Genomic DNA, 22094 nt, shown 5'->3' on the forward strand with positions numbered 1-22094 from the left:
CACACATGCGTTTTTACTTTATATATTACAAATTCTTCAGTGAATACTTATTTTTGAAAGCATAGCTAGTTACGAATGTTTGTTATAAGTATTAGCATTATATAAGGCCTGTCGGGGGTGGAGGGCAAAGGGAGGGAGAGCATTAGGACAAATACCTAATGTATGAGGGGCTGAAAACCTAGATGACAGGTTGATAGGTGCAGCAAACCACCATGGCATATGTATATCTATGTAACAAACCTGCATGTTCTGTACATGCATCCCAGAATTTAAAGTAAAATGTAAAAAAAAGAAGATTAAAAAAAAAGCCTACTAGAATTTTCAACTGGTTTAAAAAATAAGTATAAACATGATAATAATCTATCATATATATTATAATAGTGACTTATGTTACATGATTTAATTCTCACACATACTGTGAGATATTTGTTATTATTCATTTATTATTATTATACCCATTTTATAGATGTGAGAATTGAGACCATCTCTGTCACTATGCTCAGACAATACCTACAGACTGCTGGTTCGGCATCATTTATTTATTTGACCCAGGAAAAGATAGAAAATCGTCAACATCAATACATTGGAGACAACAGACTGCTTACCAGGTAAGTAGCTTGTTTATTAACCATAGTTTATGAATCTAGGCTTGCTATATCCATTTAAACTGTTATGAAGTATGCCGAATCCTAGTCAGTTTCCCATCTTGAAAGGCATACTTTAAATCACTCGAGCCAGAAAGCCAAATCCTATTAATATTTCATTTCTTTTGCCCCCCTTAAGAGACAGTGCAAAGACTGTCAAGGTGGTGTTCAATATATTAAGTTTTGCTCTGCTACCCAGTTGTCTCCAAGTAGGCTTTAGAGCCTATGTAGCTGACATTTTAGGGGGTTCTACCTGTGAGAAAATAGAAGCCCAGAATCATTAAGATAATTTGCTCAAAGTTTGACAGCTAGAAATGAGCAGTCCCAGGTTGAGATGTTACATCTGGGCTTTTTCCAGACAACTGTCGTGGTGAGAAGGAAAGAGCGTTCTCAGAACGTTTATATCAGTATAGTTAAATTATAAGAATTATTGATACAGTGAAGTTTAATTATAATTAAATATGTGATTATCAATATAGGTAAACGCCTAACACAGCACTTGCCAAGTAATTGCTATTTTCTCCTTTTTGGGTATTCTTTCACTTTTATGCTCTAATATTACTATTAAAATCTGGAACAAAAGGTGCTCTGGATATTGGCTAGTAGAGAAAAGAGACATGCTTATGGAAGTTAATTGTGTAAGAATTCACAGATGATTGATTTCTTTCCAATTTTTTTCACTGATAAATTTCAACAGAGTTAACTAGATGTCCACTGAGGAAACTGTTTGCCAAAATTATTCTTCTAAGCAGTATTTTTCTCCTCTGTTTTCTCAGGACAACTGTAATTACAACCTTGTCGTTTGATAAAAGTTTCTTGAAACGTCTTAGTTCAAACAACAAAGATTAGTGTTTCTTTGATGAATTTCCCCTTTTCACTGCTATCTCTGACTACTGATGGTGCAACTACATAATTTAAGGTTTCCGAGGATCTAAGACTAATCGTTTTTTAAGTGCTTAAACTTTGTGCCATGTATTTTGCAAAGTAGCTTATATAATAATGAAGTTGTAATAACAGACAACTGATACTATTATCATCCTCATTTTCCACATTAAAAAAAACAGGTTTAGAAACGTTAACGTGCTCAAGGTTATATGTGGTGTGTGGGAGGGTCTATTCAAATCCAGATCTATCTGTCTCTAAACCCTATTTTTTAATTTCCACAATGGACCCTACTGCAGTCAGCCTATGACTTTAAAAATGGCTTAATTAATAAGAAAGTGGGGGCACTCTAACAAATATAATAATCATATAGGTAAAATCAATTGACTGTGCAGTGTGAAGCTGATGGCTGTGCCTGCCATATCTCTATTCTAATCAATCCCAGCTGGGGAGTACATAAATCAAGGTCAGTGCCTCAGAATAAAATAAGTCAATGGTGGTAACTCAGAATAAAAATGGTATTTTGATTTTTAAAGATTATCAACTAAACAAAATAATGAATGATCAGAATCAATATTATCTCCCATGAAACTGATGTTCACCAGTGCTGGGTGAATGACTGGCACTTTCTAGAGATTTGGAAGCTTGATAACTCCTCATGATAATGCTCCCTCCTCGTGGAACCATTCCCCACATACGCCTCACCTGTTATGAAGCTGATGGTAGAGCTGTCACAGCAGCTCAATTCTGGATCTCCCCACGTCACCATGGTAACCCGGAAGTTGTAGTACCATGCTGGTAGCAGATTAGCTATTCTCTGAATGAGAAAAGCAAGCAAGGAGACAAAAGACTGTGGGAGAGAGTACTATTTTCGGAGTAGAGTTACTTTCATAAAAATTTAATGAGTAATTTTAATTTTCCTTTATATTGTCTTTTTGTAGTTCCTAAATTTACTATAATAAAATATTCTTTCTAGAATGAAATGAGATATAAAGTAAAATACAAAAATATAAATTTTAAAAAGTGATTTAAAGATATACAGCCACAGATTTCCAATATTTGTTTCATTTTGCAATTTCATAACATTACACACATGAAATAGTGCTTATTTATAAGTGACTGTACATACATTTCTCCCCATTTCTAAGACAAGTAACCTCTCACAACTTGGTGTTTTTTCAAGGTAAACCATGAACAGGAGTCCTTCAGAGTCTTCAACTGGGTAGAGAGCAACTGTGTACTTTGTGAATAGCCCATGGGTAATCTACACTTTTCAAAATTATCTCAATTTCAGAAAGAGCAATTTTTACCTGTTTTCTTAAAAACCATCCTCTAAAAGCCTGACATTAGAGGTATTTAACTGATCTGTGGATGCCATGAAGAGGCATCATTAAAATTAGGCAGTGTCAAACTAACTATTGAATACTAAAGGGAAATCTCTTTGTGTTCCTCCCCAGGATCTGAGAGAAGCAATAAGCACTTGATTGCTCTATTCTGTGCTTAGGAAAAAATGTTGATTAACAAATACATTCAATTAGAGAAGACTGCTAGCTTCACACAATTATCTCTTTCCCTCCCTCTCGAAACAAAAGAGAATCTCAAAACCTAAAAGCAAAAACAACGAAAAAACCTTGAAAATAGCCATACCTATCTGATATGGTTTGGCTGTATCCCCACCCAAATCTCATCTTGAATTCCCCACGTGTTGTGGGAGGGAGCTGGTGGGAGGTAACTGAATCATGGGGGCAGGTCTTTTCCGTGCTGTTCTGATGATAGTGAGTAAGTCTCATTAGATCTGATGGTCATTATAAGGGGGCGTTTTCCTGCACAAGCTCTCTCCCTTGGTACCATCCATGTAAGACATGACTTGCTCCTCTTTGCCTTCTGCCATGATTGTGGGGCTTCCCCAGCCACGTGGAACTGTAAACCCTATTAAACCTCCTTCTTTTGTAAATTGCCCAGTCTTGTATATGTCTTTGTGAGCAGCATGAAAATGAACTAATACAGTAAATTGGTACTGAGAGTGGGGTGCTGCTGAGAAGATACCCAAAAATGTGGAAGTGACTTTGGAACTGGGTAACAGGCAGAGGTTGGAATAGTCTGGAGGGCTCAGAAGACAGGAAAATGTGGGAAAGTTTGGAACTCCCTAGAGACTTGTTGAATGGCTTTGACCAAAATGCTGATAATGATATGGACAATGAAATCTAGGCTGAGGTGGTCTCAGATAGGGATGAAGAACTTGTTAGGAGCTGGAGCAAAGGTGATTCTTGTTATATTTTAGCAAAGAGACTGGCAGCATTTTGTGCCTCCCTTAGGGATTTTGGAACTTTGAACTTAAGAGAGATGATTTAGGGTATCTGGCAGAATAAATTTCTAAGCAGCAAAGCATTCAAGAGGTGACTTGGTGCTGTTAAAGGCTTTCAGTTTTAAAAGGTAAACAGAGCATAAAAGTTAATTTGCAACTTGACAATGTGATAGAAAAGAAAATCCAATTTTCTGAGGAGAAATTCAAGTTGGCTGCAGAAATTTGAATAAATAATGAGGAGCTGAATGTTAATCCCCAAGACAATGGGAAAAATGTCTCCAGGTCAGGTCAGAGGTCTTCATGGAAGCCCCTCCCATCACAGGCCTGGAGGCCTAGGAAGAAAAAGTGGTTTCGTGGCCCAGGCCCAGGGTCCCTGTGCTTTGTGCAGCCTAGGGACTTGATGCCCTGCATCCCAGCCATGGGTGAAAGGGGCCAACGTAGAGATCAGGTAGTGGCTTCAGAGGGTGCAAACCCCAAGCCTTGGCAGCTTCCATGTGGTGTTGAGCCTGTGGGTGCACAGGAGTCAAGAATTGAGGTTTGGGAACCTCCACTTAGATTTCAGAAAATGTATGAACACACTTGGATGCCCAGGCAAAAGTTTGCTGCAGCAGCGCAGGGCCCTCATGGAGAACCTCTGCTAGGGCAATGTAGAAGGGAAACGTGGGGCCAGAGACCCCACACAGAGTCCCTACTGGGGTACTGCCTAGTGGAGCTGTGAGAAGAGGGCCGCCATCCTCCAGACCCCAGAGTGGTAGACCCACTGACAGCTTGCACTGTGCACCTGGAAAAGCTGCAGACACTCAATGCCAGCCTGTGAATGCAGCCAGGAGGGGGGTTATATGCTGCAAAGCCACAGGAGTGGAACTGCCCATAGACCATGGGAACGCACCTGTTGCATCAGCATGACCTGGATATGAGACATAGAGTCAAAGGAGATGATTTTGGAGCTTTGAGATTTGACTGTCCCACTGGATTTTGGAGTTGCATAGGGCCTGTAGCCTCTTTGTTTTGGTCAATGTTTCCCATTTGGAACAGCTGTATCAATGCCTGTACCCCGAATGTATCTAGGAAGTAACTAACTTGGTTTTGATTTTACAGACTCCTAGGCGGAAGGGACTTGCCTTGTCTCAGATGAGACTTTTGACTGTGCACTTTCGAGTTAATTAGTTAAGACTTTTCAGGACTGTTGGGAAGGCATGGTTGGTTTTGAAATGTGAGGACATGAGATTTCAGAGGGACAAAGGGAAGAATAATCTGGTTTGGTTGTGTTCCCACCCAAATCTTATCTTGAATTCCCACTTGTTGTGGGAGGGACCTGGTGGGAAGTAACTGAATCATGGGGGCATGTCTTTCCCATGCCGTTGTTGTGATACTAAGTCTCATGAGATCTGATGGTTATTATAAGACAGAGTTTTCCTGCACAAGCTCTCTTCGCTTGCTGCCATCTGTGTAAGACGTGACTTGCTGTTCCTTGCCTTCTGTCATGATTGTGAGGCTTCCCCAGCCACGTGGAACTGTAAGTCCAATTAAACTTCTTTCTTTTGTAAATTGCTCAGTCGTGGGTGTTTCTTTATCAGCAACGTGAAAATGAACTAACACACTATGTGTATTTACAAAATAATCAAATTTATAGATAATTTTTTAAAGATACATTTGGTACATAAAGGCTTGCCTGTTCCCATAGGAAAGGGAAGATTACCACGGATGCAGTTAAGGAGACAGTTGCTGCTATTTCATAGTAGGTTGTCCACTCTGATGTCATTGTAGCAGGGTTGAAATAAAACATTTCAACCACGTATTTTCTGAACACGCCTAAATAAGGTCTGGTCCAGCTCAGAACCACTGCCGTAGGACCCAAGGGATAGAGCATTAAATCCTTTATTCCTGTGGGAACTAAAAAGAAGAGAGGAGAGGGTAGAAAAATAAAGTTAAGAAGGAATGTTTACTGTCTAAGCGATGGCCTCAAACTTCTACTTAATGACCCAAATTTTCACTCTTCTGATACAATCCCTTCCTCCCTCCCTCCCTCCCTCCCTCCCTCCCTCCCTTCCTTCCTCCCTCCCTCCCTCCTCCCTCCCTCCTTCCTTCCTTCCTCCCTCCCTCCCTCCCTTCCTCCTCCCTTCCTTCCTCCCTCCCTTCCTTCCTCCCTCCCTTCCTCCTCCCTTCCTCCCTTCCTCCTCCCTTCCTCCTTCCTCCCTCCCTCCCTTCCTTCCTCCCTCCCTCCCCCTCCCTCCCTCCTCCCTCCCTCCCTCCCCCTCCCTCCCTCCTTCCTCCCTCCTTCCTTCCTCCCTCCCTTCCTTCCTCCCTCCCTTCCTTCCTCCCTCCCTTCCTTCCTCCCTCCCTTCCTCCCTCCTTCCTCCTCCCTCCCTTCCTCCCTCCTTCCTCCCTCCCTTCCTCCCTCCCTTCCTCCCTCCCTTCCTCCCTCCCTCCCTCCCTTCCTCCCTCCTTCCTTCCTTCCTCCCTTCCTCCTCCCTTCCTTCCTTCCTTCCTTCCTTCCTCCCCCTCCCTCCCTTCCTTCCTTCCTTTCTTCCTCGCTTCCTTGCTTCCTCCTCTTCCTTCCTGACTCCCCCTGCTCTCCCCCTTCCCCCGCTCCCTTCCTCCTTTCGTCTTTCAATCTTCCTTCCTTCCTTCCTTCTTTCTTTCTCTCTCTCTTTCTTCTTTCTTTCTCTTCTTTTTTTTTTTTTTTTTTTTTTGAGACAGGGTCTGCTGTGTTACCAAGGCTGGATTACAACTTCTGGGCTCGGCTAGGCGTGGTGGCTCATGCCTGTAATCCCAGCACTTTGGGAGGCCAAGACGGGCAGATCATGAGGTCAGGAGATCGAGACCATCCTGGCTAACATGGTGAAACCCCATCTCTTCTAAAAATACAAAAAATTAGCCAGGTGTGGTGGCACGTGCCTGTGGTCCCAGCTGCTCAGGAGGCTGAGGCAGGAGAATCGCTTGAACCTGGGAGGCGGAAGTTGCAGTGAGCTGAGATCGCACCACTGCATTCCAACCTGGGTGACAGAGCGAGACTCTGTCTCAAAAACAACAACGACAACAACAAAAAACAACTTCTGGGCTCAAGGAGTCCTCCCACCTCAGCCTCCCAAGTAGCTGGAACTGTAGGTGTGTGCCACAGCACACAGCTTTACTCTTGTTGTGTAATCATTGAAAACTAAAGTAAGTATGTTTGCCTCTGAGTTTTTCCACAAGTAATAAATATTAAGAATGTTTTCCAAGTATACAATTCTAGTTGTTTATTACTCTGAAGGTAGCATATTGGATGAACTAAGATAGGCTTTCCAAATATGATGATAATGATTTGAGCTTGTACATTGCACCCCTCCAGTCAGTATCCTAATATATATAGGTCACTCATTCTTCTTTTGGCCAGCAACTTACCAATAGCAAATGTCACAGGATCTGAAGGTGGTCCAATCAAAGGGCCTTTCCTTAGGTATATTACCACCTGGTACTGGGCACCAGGAACCAGATTTTCAATAACAGGTTTGCTTGAGTTCACCTTTAAACCAAACACCCGATAAGATTTATTTAGAGGTGGGCTTTCAGAATGTTACACAGAGGCTGAAATAATATTCAGAGACTCTTTTTGGAATCACAGATGACTTTGAAATCCAGAAGGCTTTACTGAAGCTGTCAGATTCCAAAATTAGAATGATTTATAGTTTATGTGAACTTTGAAGGGAACTAGAAGATTCAAATTTTTTCTATTCTAAGCCCTGTGAACTGCTTTATACCCATCAATGTCAATTGTAACTATGCACACTAGAGATACATCAGCCTCTAACCATAATCAAATCAGCAATGCCATGAGGATAGTCTGACATTCTAAATTGTAGTGTCAGCTGATTACATGCAAATATCAGTACAGAAATGTCTTTAGTCTCCTGTCACTTAGAAGCATATAATATCTAATTATAGAAATGGAAATGACCGCTGGGCATAGTGACTCACGTGTGTAATCCCAGCACTTTGGGGGGGCAAGGCAGGCAGATCATTTGAAGTCAGGAGTTCAAGACCAGCCTGATGAACATGGTGAAACCCTGTCTCTACTAAAATACAAAGAAAATTAGCCGGGCATGGTGGCGGGTGCCTGTAATCTCAGCTACTCAGGAGACTGGGGTAGAAGAATTGCTTGAACCCAGGAGGCGGAGGTTGCAGTGAGCCAAGATCATGCCACTGCACTCCAGCCTGGGAAACAGAGTGAAACAAGCTCTCAAAAAAAAAAAAAGAAAAGAAAAGAAATGGAAATGACCTTAGAGATGACCTAGTCCAAAGTGCTCATTTAATAAATGTAGTAAAGCCAGAAAATGGCCAAGGTCATATATTTAGATACAGTGTTGGGACTGGAAGCCTAGTGCTGGGATCTCTAATCTACACTATGGGCAGGTCACTGTGCTAAGCATCGAGATGTCCTGGTAAGCACCCTGCCAGGCTGTTGTAGTCCCCTAAAATAATACTGTAGAGAACACTTCTCATTTAGATGAGACCTTCTTTACTGTTCTTTTTTTTTTTTTTCTTGAGACGGAGTCTTGCTCTGTCGCCCAGGCTGGAGTGAAGTGGTGCAATCTCGGCTCACTGCAACCTCCACCTCCCAGGTTCAAGCGATTCTCCTGACTCAGGCTCCTGAGTAGCTGTGATTACAGTTGCACACCACCGCGCCCAGCTAATTTTTGTATTTTTAGTGGAGACAGGGTTTCACCATGTTGGCCAGGCTGGTCTTGAATTCTTGACCTAAGGTGATCTGCCCGCCTGGTCCTCCTAGAGTGCTAGGATTACAGGCGTGAGCCACCACACCTGGCCCTGCTCTTTTAAAAAAAATTTGGATACATAACAAATACCATATAGAGAAAAACAGTGAGAACATATAGATGAATAAAATGCATTTATTAAAGTTGAATGTTGGCACGCATAATAATTGATCGTTCAACTAAAAGGTTAAGGTGCTGCTTTGACCTTCAGTGTCTCTAATATTTAAGACAGTATTGCTTGGTGGAAAGAACACAGATTCTTTTTTCAGACTACCTGGAATCAAATCCTGACTCTGCTCATTATTAGCATGGGGGTTTATTTATGCTTTACAATTTATTGAAAATTCTTGCCTTGGTTACTTCGTTGCTAAAATATAGGTAATAAAATTATATACCTCATAGAGTTTGAGAATGTTTAAACCGAGTATCAATAAATACTAACCTTTATTCATCTTATTAACTTTTTGACCTCTAGGATACATAAAATTGTGGAATCGCTCCAATAAGGAACATGAATCCATGGAGAACAATGTTGTTTATAGCTTATCTATGCTGTAAGGTGTTTTTTGGAGTCTCATTAAGATTTTAAGGATTAATATAGAACTGGTGATATGATATGAATTTTAAACCTTTCCACACTGGAAACTGATTATACACAGTAGAAATTATGTAATCTGAATTGGTACAACTTGCTCTACATGTAAGTAAAAGGAGCCATATACCAAAATTTACTTTCCACTGGCTTGAACAAAATAAGATTACATTGAATTAATAAATTGGCATTTTCATTCTTTCTTTCCTATTTATATTCTTTCATATCAGGGTATCTTGCACAACTTTTAGATTTTTAATTCTGCTGGAAGCCATATAGGCAGATTTAGTCAACTAGATCTCTTCATCTGATAGAGAATTTTCCTTCCTTCCTTCCTTCCTTCCTTTCTTTCTTTTTTCTTTCTTTCTTTCTTTCTTTCTTTTCTTTCTCTTTTCTTTCTTTCTTTCTTTCTTTCTTTCTTTCTTTCTTCTTTCTTTTCTTTCTTTCTCTCTTTCTTTTTCTTTTTTTCTTTCTTTCCTTTCTTCCTCTCTTTCTCTCTTTCTTTCTTCTCTTTTCTTTCTTTTTGAGACAGAGTCTTGCTCTGTCACTCTGTTGCCCAAGCTGGAGTGCAGTGGCACGATCTTGGCTCACTGCAACCTCTGCCTCCTGGGTTCAAGTGATTCTTGTGCTTCAGCTACCCAAGTATCTGGAATTACAGGTGTGCGCCATCATGCTCAGCTTATTTTTGTGTTTCTAGTAGAGACAGGGTTTCATTATGTTGGCCAGGCTGGTCTCAAACTCCTGGTCTCAAGCGCCTTTCCTGTCTTGACCTCCCAAAGTGCTGGGATTGCATGCATGAACTGCCATGCCCGGCCTGATAGAGAATTTTCTAAAGAGACAAACTATGATAAGAAGATGCATATTATCCACAACTAAGCAGTATTATTTTATTTATTTAAAATACACTTTATATGATAAAACATATATGCTTATTGTAAAAATTGCTTACCCAATAAAAGAACAAATGAAGTAAATTGGAAGTTTTGTTTGTTCTCCTCCCACAAATCCTGACATTTTGATGTGCATTATTCTAGGCCTTCTTCTAACATATATACATAAATAATATGCTATTGAACCACATAATGTGTTATATTATCAACATTGCTCCAGGCCGGGTGCAGTGGCTCACGCCTATAATCCCAGCACTTTGGGAGGCTGAGCCGGGTAGATCACCTGAGGTTGGGAATTCGAGACCAGCCTGGCCAACATGGTGAAACCCTGACTCTACTAAAAACACAAAAATTAGCGAGGCGTGGTGGCTCACTTCTGTAGTTCCAGCTCCTTGGGAGGCTGAGGCAAGAGAATCGCTTGCAACTGGGAGGTGGAGGTTGCAGTGAGCCGAGATTATGCCGCTACACTCGAGCCTAGGTGACAGAGCAAGACTCCATCTCAAAAACCCCCCCCCAAAAAACAAAAAAATTGCTCCATTTAAACTTAACACATTGTAGACATCTGACTATAAGTGTAAATGCTGACCTAGCTCATTAATAACCCATTTTGCCTATTTAGAATGTTTAGAATAATAAAGGACATAAGGAGCATAGATTGTTTCAGGGTAATGTTAAGGTTCCTTTCTTTTGATAATATTTTAGGTAATAGTTGATTCTAACTATTCAAATGACTATCTGGAATCATAGCTGTTTAAATATGCCATTATAACCGGCCACGGTGGCTCACGCCTGTAATCCCACCACTTTGGAAGGCCGAGGTGGGTGGATCATGAGGTCAAGAGATCGAGAACATCCTGGTCAACATGGTGAAACCCCGTCTCAACTAAAAATACAAAAATTAGCTGGGCGTGGTGGTGCGCACCTGTAGTCCCAGCTAATTGGGAGGCTGAGGCAGGAGAATCGCGTGAACCCAGGAGGCAGAGGTTGCAGTGAGCCGAGATCCTGACTTTGCACTCCACACTCCAGCCTGGCAACAGAGCGAGACTCCGTCTCATAAAAAACATACAAAGAAACAAACAAACAAGAATAAGAAGTAGCTATGGGCACATACATCATATTATTTTAAAAATGACAAAAGGGTAATTGGATTACAGATTACCTGACTTGGTAGTAAGTTATAAACACTAGTTTCCATCCTCCCCAATTTCTGAATATTTACTGAGCTACTAACCTATATTTACACTTCTATGTTTCTCCATGCCTTTTTATTTAGCCTGGACCTCCTTGGGTGTGTGTTGGAGGAGGAAAAGTGGAATGCCTCTGCATTCTGCATGTTAAGTAATGTGTTTTATTTTTTACAAAATAATTTCACACTCCACTCCCCCTTAATTTCCATTCATTTAGCATCCCAATATTTTTCCTGACTGTCTTAGTCCTCATTCCTGATAATTTAGTTGAGTCCAATGTCTCTCCAACTGGATACCAGTTCTATTCTATTCCTCCTCAGCTAAAGGAATAAGGAGAAAAATGTACTAGAAAGCATAGTAGTCGAAATAAGTATATGATAGATAATTTTTTTTTTTTCGTGGAGACAGGGTTTCTCTATGTTGCCCAGGCTAGTCTTGAACTTCTGAGCTCAAGTGATCTGCCCACCTTAGCTTCCGAAAGTGCTGGGATTACAGCAGCCACTGCACCTGTATATGATAGACTCTTAAATAATAGGGTTGAACTAGATGATAGTGTAGGTTCCTTTGAGTCTGAGATGGTCTTATTTCCACTTTCTGTGATCTTTCCATTGGTGCTTTTCTACACATTTATTTAGTGGCATAATGGACTATTGTGGTATGATATTATACAAATCTCAAAAAGTTCTTGTGGTAATTGAGATGATGCCTAGCATGGTGGTCTCATTTCTGCTCTCCCCTTTAAATATTAGTCTTCCTGCTTATAATGCTGAATAGGACATTTCATGTTCTGTTTTCCTATTTGCATTTTGAGAAGATATTGTAAAAGTACATTTGGACTAGTCTTTTCTGGCTCATTGATAATTTACAATATCTATCTCTTCCTTTAACCTTTGTAATCTTATGTGAAAGATATATAATGTGTACATTAGGTAGGGCAAGGGGAGAAATCTACCCTGAAGCAGTTGAGTTCTAGGTCAAGGTCTGTAGGGGAAAACACGTTTTTCTGTCAATGTAATGAGTCAGTCATCTTGGGTACGCTCAGGAAAGGAAGCTAATAAGTTACACAATGAACTGTGATTACTAGTTAATCGGTTTAGCGTATTTATTCCTTAATTTAATTCAACTCAAGGGACGCCTCATTTTCAAGTAAGGGCTTATCTCAGCATTCTATGGCTTTCTAGTGCTTCAAAGAACACGATTCCTGAATTCATCTTATCAATTCACAATTTATCATTGTTTGAATTTCATTAAATGCTTAATTTTCCTAGGAGGAATGGAAACATCCCAAATAGCTCTCATACAGCAAACATCTTTTCTGCACATTACATTTCCAATGTACTCCACATGAATTGATAACTATTTTTTTCCTTTTGCCTTTAGGGAAGAAAATATGTTTGTAAGACACCAAGAACCACCAAATTTGACCATGTAAAAACATAAGGCCAGAATTTAGAAAAATAGGACTGGGCCGCAGGTTCTCAGGGCATCTGAGAGCAAGGTCCACTCGGCTCCAGTCGCACAGTTTTACTAAGGATTGGTCTGGCATGTGCATTCCTTCTGCTAACCACTCACAGGACTACTGAGTTGCACACTGTCTCTGCCTGCCCCTCGCTCGCCTCTGTGCACAGCTGACTCCTATATATTCTTCAAAGCTCTTTTCAGTTGTGACTGGTGAGGGGGTAGTTTTTTACTTTATATTATTTATTTATTTATTTATTTTCGAGACCGAGTCTCGCTTTGTTGCCCAGGCTGGAGTGCAGTGGCGACATCTCAGCTCACTGCAACCCCTACCTCCCAGGTTCAAGCGATTCTCCTGCCTCAACTTCCCCTAGCAGCTGGGATTACAGGCACGTGCCACCACGCCTGGCTAATTTTTGTATTTTTAGTGGAGACGAGGTTTCACCATGTTGGCCAGGCTGGTCTTGAACTCCTGACCTCAGGTGATCCACCCGCCTTGGCCTCCCAAAGTGCTGGGATTACAGACGTGAGCCACCGTGCCCAGCCTACTGTATATTCTTTACATTTTTAAGTTTTTTTTTTTTTTTTAACAATAATGTGTTACTTTTACAGTAAAAATGAAAATTAAAGGAATGGAAAAAAGTAAAACAAACAAACAAAAAACCCTCCAACCCTCTGCTTGGTTGTCTCCTCTGCGATGTTTTCTCCAACCAGTTTCCAAATCCTCTTTCCCCTTCATCCATGTTACTCATGCTCAGCTCCTTCTTCTGTGAACTCCTCTGGACTCTCATCATTCATTTTAAGCTGAGGCCTTATTCTATACAGTGCAGTCATTATAGGTTCACTTATGTATTGTTCTCACTAGATTATAAGCTCTGCAAGAGCAGGATGTTTAAAAATTTCTAACATCTCTCTTAGTACCTGGCACATCATAGGTGCTCAGCAAATTCTCTTGAATAAGGAATGAAAGAGAAAGGAACACGGCCCTCCTATGAAGAGGAAGGGAGATGACAGTGCCATGGAAAAGCCATTCCCACTCATTTCTGGCCCCTCTGGCTCTTGGGAACACTCATACAACACACCCATCCCAGCAGACCTCAGCATGGCTTCCTGCAATTGCCTCCGTGGCATTGCCCTATAAGGCTGTGCTTAGGTGGGACTGGTGAGCCCATCCTCATTTTCTCTCCTTTACCTGAGTGCAGTACTGTTTTTCAAGCCTCTGGCTTTCCTTTTGTTTCTGGCAGGTCAGCGACACCACAGACACAATGGTGCTGTTGTAGTTCTCTTGGGAAGATGTCCAGGACATCAAGGCAGTGGTTGAGCTTAAAACGTGGACACTCACGTGCTGGGGCTTCTCGGTCAGTTCTTCAATCCACTCTCCTGAAGGACCTGCACATTTCAAATTGGAACACAGGGGAGGCTGCACATTGTACTGATTAAGATAAGAGATTCTGGTTTAAAAAATCATGTTTTCTTTTCGCCCTTACAATGAGATTCAAAGTAAGATGGGTGGTCAGACTGGCAACTCTTCAGGTCCTCTGCCCAGCTGCAACCCTCTACCCCTTGACCTCAACTTGATCTAAATAGCAGCCTCAGCAATAACAGCAGAAACGAAAGCGCCACTTCAATCGTCATGTGCATGTAAGAGTATTCTGGTAAATTCTTCACCAGAGAAAATTTACTTCTCTTTTAACAAAGAGTGAGCGTGGCAGTGTGGCATTTCATCAGGGCTTATAATTCCTTTGCTACTAGGATCTTTGTTCTCTAGGAATAATTACTTCGAGATCCAAATCAGCCTAGACTACTATCATGTGAAAACGTTTGAATTTGGCAACAGTGAGAACAAAAAGGCAGGCTGTGACTCTATTAGAGAAGAAACACGCAACAGGCTGGCTCCATTAAAGAAGCTGGCTGAAACCTGGGTGATAATTTGAGGAATACAACAGGATCGTTACCATAAAATATCTCCATAGAAGTGCCCATCCTTAGCTTTGTTCTCTTATGTTCATAAAGTGGTTCTTAACACAGTGACTGACACCTAGTAAGGACTCAAGACATGTTAAGGTGATTATTATCTACAGAAATTCCCTGCTGAAATGCAAATATGAAACTTCCATTTATTTGCTTAGGATGCATATCTCAGCTCCTTAATTTAATACTATATTCCTAGGCTGAGACCCAGGAGAGGAAAAGGAGCAAGTGGCTCTATTGGGGAGGACAGACTAAGGTTCGGTGTAAATGGTGCAAGGGAAATGATAATAAAAAATGATATTAATTATAGTAAAGAGATATGGAATCCATTATATATTTATATATTTGTTCCTGGCAGGTCAGTGACACCACAGACACAAGGATGCTACCGTAGTTCTCTTGGGAAGATGTCTAGGACATCACAGTAGTGGTTGAGCTCGAAACACGGATGCTCACATATAAACTGCTTTTCAGCATATAAACTGCTTTTTAGCATGTAAACTTCAAGTTTATATGTGTTATGTATTTCATTCCTTTAACTTATATTTATTTACTTATTTGTTTATTTATTTTGAGATGGAGTGTCACTCTGTCACCCAGGCTGGAGCGCAGCCTTATCTTGGCTCACTGCAACCTCCACCTACTGGGTTCAAGCGATTCTCCTGCCTCAGCCTCCCGAGTAGCTGGGATTACAGGTGCCCGCCACCACGCCTGGCTCATATTTGTACTTTTAGTAGAGAGAGGGTTTCACCATGTTGGCCAGGCTAGTCTCGAACTCCTGACCTCAGGTGATCCGCCTACCTTGGCGTCCCAAAGTGCTGGGGTTACAGGTGTGAGCCACCGTGCCTGGCCCCTTTAACTTTTATAACAAGCCAATGAGATAAGTACTTTTATTAAATCTCACTTGTCAGATGCGAAAACTGAGGCAGAGAGAGGGTAAGTCGAACTAGGTTTCACACACAGGAAGTCTGATTCCAAAATCCATGCTCTCAACCCTGCGTGAGACTTCCTGGAGCACTACGAAATAGTAAAAATTTGGAGACAGGATAATTGCACTAAGACTCAGTTTGGTCCTTATTAGTGGTGCAACTTTGGACAAATGAGTTAATGTCTCTGAATCTCAGTCATTGCATCTGTTAAATGGATAAATCATGGAATTTTAGAATAGTGCAGAACTTTAGAGACCCACTGCCTTATTTTGCTGATATGGTGTGGCTCTGTCCCCACCCAATGTCATCTCGAATTGTAATCCCCACTTATCGAGGGAGGGACCTGCTGGGAGGTAATTAGATCATGGAGGCGGTTTCCCCCATGCTGTTCTCAAGAGAATGAGGGAGTTCTCACGATATCTGATGGTTTAAAAGTGGCAGTTTCCCCTGCTCTCTCTCTCTGTCCTGCCACCCTGTGAAGAAGGTTCTTGCTTCCCCTTTGCCTTCTGCCATGATTGTAAGTTTCCTGAGACCTCCCTGCCATGCTGAACTGTGAGTCAATTAAACCTCTTTCCTTTATAAATTACTCAGTCTCAAGTAGTTCTTTATAGCAGTGTGAAAACGGACTAATACGTTTGCTGATGAGGAAACTGAGGCCCAGAGATATAAACAAGCTGCCTGAAGTCACAGAGCTAGTAAGTGCTTGTGACCCAACCCAGCCCTCCTGTCTCCTGAGTTAGCGCTTTGTGACAATCTGATTAATTTACCTCATAAAGTTGCTGTTGGGATCAAATGAGATCATATGTATTAGTGAACTACATAAACGCGAAGTGTTGCTACTGTTCTGAAGAGTACTGGTGTCGTGGGGGCACAGAGGGCAAAGGTTGAAGGAAGCAAATCAAATTCAGTTATTTAATAGTTTTACCTTATGACTGACCTGATAATCAACCCGAGGAATTGGGTCATTGCAGGCTAAATGAAAATGGATTTTGTTATCAAATATTCCTGAGTTCTAATCTTAATTTTGACACTTGGGGAAGTCACTGAACTTTCTGCGATTCAGTTTGTTTTTTAATGTGAAAAATGGGGGTAATGAAAGTGTTCTCTTCATAAGGCTATTGGCAGACTAGTGCAAATTCCTACCTGAATTCTCATCTCTGGGAAGGCCTTCAAAGCTACATACATGTAAATTATAATGCAACAACATAAACATATAATAAATTGTAATGTAACAGCTCAACACCAGAATATGTGAAACAGTTTGGTCAGGAAAAATGGGCTGCAAATATACTTTAGCTGGTGTGTGACTACATTATGCTGAGCAAACGTGAGCCACCCTACTTTGTTGCTCATTTACCCAGTTAGGTGTATTTATATATGCGATATCCATTTTTTAAACCAAAGAAGTACATGCAGTACATCTGAATAACTCATTACCACAGGACAGAATCTCCTAAGCACTGAAAAAGTCATTCTTTTAGCAACAGAGAAAAAACAAAACTTCTGGTAGCCTGTATTTTTCTAGATAAATATTAAGATGCATCTCTTTAAAGTTATCACATTTTTGAGCAGTTCCGACATATCCTCAATGGCACTAGTCACTTTAGATACTCTAAGAATAGAGCAGAGCGCATGAAAGATACAAGTGGTTCCATAAATATTTCTTGAATGTACAAGAGAATGAATAAATACGCAAACGGTATAACTCCAGCCTAGGATTTTACAATTTGACATGAGAAGCAAGATGCACCTAAAATAAATCTAGAAAAATACCACACACTAATAAGTTCTGTGTTTTGTGCTGTGTACTATGAGACAGAATAGGAATTCAGAGAAGAGAAAAGTCAGAAAGACCAGAATTGTTGCAGAGTTTTCATGGAGGCTGTTCACATGTGTGGTGGATCTGTACTGGTGCAGAAAGAGACTATTTGGTCAGTGAGGCGTTTTTAGTCTTATGGAAAGAATGAAATCCTCAACTTTGTTCTCTTTCTTAAGTAATCACATATCCAAGGTCTCTAACACTTGAAAGACACACAAGGCAGTTGGGAATACATTTTCTATGCATCTGATAGATCTTTAAGGCCTTTCTTTTGCCAGAGGTGATATTTTTGGTTTTTCTTTTAGTAAAAATATTATATGGGAAAGTTTTAACATTTTTAAGCTGCTGCATAAACTGAGCTCCTCTTTTGCTCTCATCCATTCTTGAACGAAAGGTGGTATTTTGCCGTTCCATATGGCAATAGGATATGTGGTGGTTATCCTTTTCTGAAAGCAATTTTTATTCTTTGCCTTCTGGTTTTTCTTTCTACTGATTGGAGGCACATGTAACTCCTGATAGGGTAGGTTGCTGATTTTTGACCTCTATACTTCCAGTAAACATAGTCAGTTTAGCTAAACACGTTATAGAGGCAGGTACTGTTTGTGCAACCTTCAGAGGCTAACTTTTGCTGTGCTGTTACTCTTATGGAATTGGTAGAGGCCACCCTAGGACTTGACATTGGGGCTTTTAGATTGCTCCAGCTATGGCTTTTTCCACCAATTTTATGGAGACCACCTGGGTGTACTTGAATCTTTGTCTTTCTTTTGAGCTTCACGAGCTCAATACTCTAACGAGATTTTTCACAGTCCTATAATGTCATTTCATTATGGCCTCAAGCAAATGTTGTATTTCCCAAACTATATGTCCACGTCCTTGGAGGGTTGGTTATGGCTAATGTGGAAGGTCAGTTTAATAAATATTCAATTATCACAGTAGTGAAAAGAATCCTTAAGTTAAACCCATGGATAGGATTGCTACTATTAAATATGCATATATTTCCTCTGCTGTCCAAAGCTTGTGGATCTCAGCCTCTCCTGATCTTGAAGACTTCTCTGCATCTCTAAGGTTTGTGAATAGTTGACATCTGAGCATCAATAATCTCACCAGTTCCCTTGTTCTAGCTCCCCAGTAAGTGTAAAATGATCTCTTTGTTACTTACTGATATAAAAGCTGAGTGATTTTGCTGACTGACTTTTTCGACTTTCACAAGATCCTGAGGAACTAAAGGTTGTCACAGATAACTTATATTTCCCAGGTTCCTTCAGTTCTGCGACAAATTCATGTGCTTCTTCATCCACCATCAAATATTCAGTAAAGTTCTCTAAATCATATATAGAAAAGAAAAGATATATGAATTGACACCTGGAAAGGCCCTGGGTATAGACAAGTCAATTAATGAAAAAAAAAATTAGGTATTTTAAATGTTCCCTCCTTTTGTCAAGTTCAGTTACACCTCTAAACTAAAGGAACTATTAAAGAATATAAGTAAGAGTTCAGTATTTTTACAACCTTCCAAATAACAAAACTCAAATACGGCATTCAAATCAATAAAACTAAGGATGGGTCTACACTGTGCATCTTTATGTACTCCTACCCAACAAAATTATGTTTACACAACAGAAGTAGATAGTCAGGAAAAGATAACAATTGTTGGCTTCCTCATCACGAGGTAAGGGCTAAAAAATAACCAGCATCAAATATCTTGTAAGTTCTTTGTGGTAGTATTAACCATTCAGAAGTGCTTTAATGTTTATTTAAAATACATCTCATTTTTAAAGATCTATTTTCTGATGTACCCCAGAACTTAAAGTAAAATTTAAAAATAATAATCATGGTAATATTTTTCCTTCATCCATTTGCTTTCAGATCTTCTTAAAGAAAGAATTATTTCACAATGCATCACAGTCCATCCATCCTCTGCTGCTTATTACTTCATTTGAAGTCATTATCATCAGTTGGTGACTACAGCAGCCTTCAAAAGAAGACACTGTAGTCAGATAAATGCAAAATAGAACCTCCATGAGAACAGGCAGTAAAAAATTTTTGTAATGACAAGATCCTATTTGCCATGGGAACATATTTAGGAACAGAAAAATAAAAGATGATTAGGGAAACTTTAAAAAAATGTAGGCAATTCCAATAAAATGACTTTTGACTCAAATAATTAAGAATTTTCATTTTAGGTGTTATTTGGTTATGGTTGAATGCTGTATCATCTTGTATAGAAGAATCCACAGATTTTTGTTGTATCTCATGCTATTAAGTAAAATAGGAGTAAACAATATGTCAGTATATGAGACTACATGGGCCTTAAACTCTCACTCTAAAAATAGCCTTATCATTGTAACTTCAAATTTTTACAAATTATAACCTCTGCCACTCAAACTTCTAGACTGGAAAATGGAAAATGAAGTATATTACTGTAAAAACTAAACAAACAACAAATAACCATAAAAATCTACCAAACAACAATTGAGGTAGGTATCATGACCCAAACTTGCTGGAAGTCATGGCTCTACTTTCCTAAGTTAGTGGGCTAAAATATAAAGATGAATCTCAGATGCTGAGTTAGTCAATGCAAAATGTAATATAGTAGCTATATGGAAATGTCAGTAGCTGTGTATTTTCCATTTTACTATCAGCTTCTCTTTGGAAAACTGTGGTGCTTGTTCCAGAGGGACACACCCTAAAGGGAACAAGAGTAGCTGGTTAGCAGGACACAAGCCTCATATTCTTGAGGAAAGTAGTAAAGTGTTCATAAGTATTACTTTGCTGCCATGTTTAAAAATTTGCATATGAGAAAACAGAAAATTTCTCTAGGATATGCTGTAATATTCTGGGATAGTTAGATCTTTCATTCAAAATATTTCCAAATATGATGTTTTCCTCATTGTTCTGAGACACGAGAAATATCAGGCAGTAAAATGTATACAGTTGGCAGTACTCACAACCTGTGAATCACCCAAACCTTCTGATTCTTATCCAGTCTATTCATTTGGGTTTTCTGCTCTGTCTGCATTGGATACCCAATTAAATTCTTCCCTTTCTTTATCATTATTCTTTGGCTGTTGACTGTCTATGATCAGTGTTTCTAAACTCAAATTTAAAAACACTTCAATTCCCCTTCCTTTGTATCAGTGCTTATTTCCTCTGATTTACTACTGCTTTACCTTCTCGTTCAATATGAATATGGAAGCCATCAAAAGCAGTGGGTGGTTTGGGTGGTAACCAGGTCAATATCATTTGCACAGGGAAAAAGGAGAGAGAGCCTGATGTTGACTTCTCTGTCTCACTGAGTGTACTGTTATTTTCGTATTCCATGGGAAGTACGCTGACAAATTCATCTTCACTTTCAGGAGTTGCAGATGCACTGTCCCACCAATATGGCTGAGATGTAGTTTCATAGTCACTGCTATTAAAATCAGGCCAACCGGAAGAAGTGTTGCCCGAGGGAATTTCAGGGGTTTCTTCTGTAAAATGGAAGAGTTTTTCTTTTCCTATTGTATCTTGTGATCTCATGAAGGATTCCTCTGGGAAATTGCCACTCTGTTCTTCCCAGTTGTTTTTGTTCAAGTTTACGATATGAACGGAAATGTTCTGAGGTGGATAAGGGGCTGTAAGAGAGACAATTTTCATTTTCAAGTAATTTTTAATTCAATGAGAGTGAATACTTAATTTCTTAATGAGTCAGGGACAAAAGCAGATTTTTAAAAATGGAATTTAATTTTACTTCTAATACACAGACAAATTTACGTCAAGATAAACTGTGTTTTTCTCCATATACATACTTCTAACATTTTGTGGATGATGTGTACCTGTTAACACACCACTAGTCACACTTCAAATATATTAACTTGCAATATTATGCTTGTTGAAGTGGTAATTTAACCACTTCTAAAAGCAGAGTATGTAAATATTTTTCAGTTTATCATAATCTCACTTACAAAAAAATGTATCTCTGTTCCTGGATTTTTATTACAAAGAAAAAACAAGTATAGTGTACTTATAGCTATGAAGATGAAAATACTCCATGTGACATAGTTGCACCTAGGAGAGTTGCATGCGTGTGCTGCCTTTAGAGATGTTAACATACATGTTAGAAATATGGCTTCACTCCTCATCTCTCTAAAATGAAACATATAAGCACAAAATGAGTTCATAAATTATGGAAGCACACTTCACTTACAGGGAGAAAACTACAAAGACACACTGCATAGTCTCTGCCTATAACAGTTTCTATTTGACCTTCAAATAGCAGTTCAATTATCACCTCTTCCATGAACTTTTTTTAAATTTTTTTTTTTTTTATTGAGGTGGAGTCTCGCTCTGTCGCCCAGGCTGGAGTGCAGTGGCCTGATCTCAGCTCACTGCAAGCTCCGCCTCCTGGGTTTACGCCATTCTCCTGCCTCAGCCTCCCGAGTAGCTGGGACCACAGGCGCCCGCCACCACGCCCGGCTAGTTTTTTTTGTATTTTGTAGTAGAGACGGGGTTTCAGAATCTCTCTCTGTTGCTCAGGCTAGAGTGCAATGGCATGGTCTGGGCTCACTGCAACCTCCGCCTCCTGGGTTCAAGCGGTTCTCCTGCCTCAGCCTCCCGAGTAGCTGGGATTACAGGCACCAGCCATCAAGACCGGCTAGTATTTTTATTTTTATTTTTTTATTTT

At 40.1% G+C, this 22094-nt stretch overlaps 1 protein-coding gene and 1 long non-coding RNA gene across 7 annotated transcripts in view; one reads left to right on the forward strand and one right to left on the reverse strand.

Moving 5' to 3' along the window:
- The window catches only part of PTPRO (protein tyrosine phosphatase receptor type O), a 281730-nt gene that overhangs the window by 78717 nt on the left and 180919 nt on the right, over positions 1–22094 (reverse strand). For all 3 annotated transcript variants that reach the window (XM_033222766.1, XM_033222763.1, XM_033222765.1), the window contains exons 5-10: positions 20602–21045; positions 18591–18752; positions 13905–14101; positions 7216–7336; positions 5531–5724; positions 2232–2343 (exon numbers count right to left, since the gene is read on the reverse strand). In XM_033222766.1, the coding sequence (XP_033078657.1) occupies positions 2232–2343; positions 5531–5724; positions 7216–7336; positions 13905–14101; positions 18591–18752; positions 20602–21045 (1230 nt within the window). The remainder of the gene's footprint in view (positions 1–2231; positions 2344–5530; positions 5725–7215; positions 7337–13904; positions 14102–18590; positions 18753–20601; positions 21046–22094) is intronic.
- The window catches only part of LOC117090454, a 94276-nt gene that overhangs the window by 61382 nt on the left and 10800 nt on the right, over positions 1–22094 (forward strand). Inside the window, exons 3-5 of one of the 4 annotated variants that reach the window (XR_004440014.1) lie at positions 467–608; positions 9061–9139; positions 13957–15279. This is a non-coding gene — a long non-coding RNA (uncharacterized LOC117090454). Of the gene's footprint in view, positions 1–466; positions 609–2709; positions 3328–9060; positions 9140–13956; positions 15280–19297; positions 19825–22094 lie in introns of those variants that run through there. The other 3 variants (XR_004440015.1, XR_004440016.1, XR_004440017.1) reach the window with 3 other exon arrangements.

The sequence above is a fragment of the Trachypithecus francoisi genome, unplaced genomic scaffold, assembly GCF_009764315.1.
Source record: "Trachypithecus francoisi isolate TF-2019V2 unplaced genomic scaffold, Tfra_2.0 Lachesis_group11, whole genome shotgun sequence".
Taxonomy (NCBI): domain Eukaryota; kingdom Metazoa; phylum Chordata; class Mammalia; order Primates; family Cercopithecidae; genus Trachypithecus; species Trachypithecus francoisi.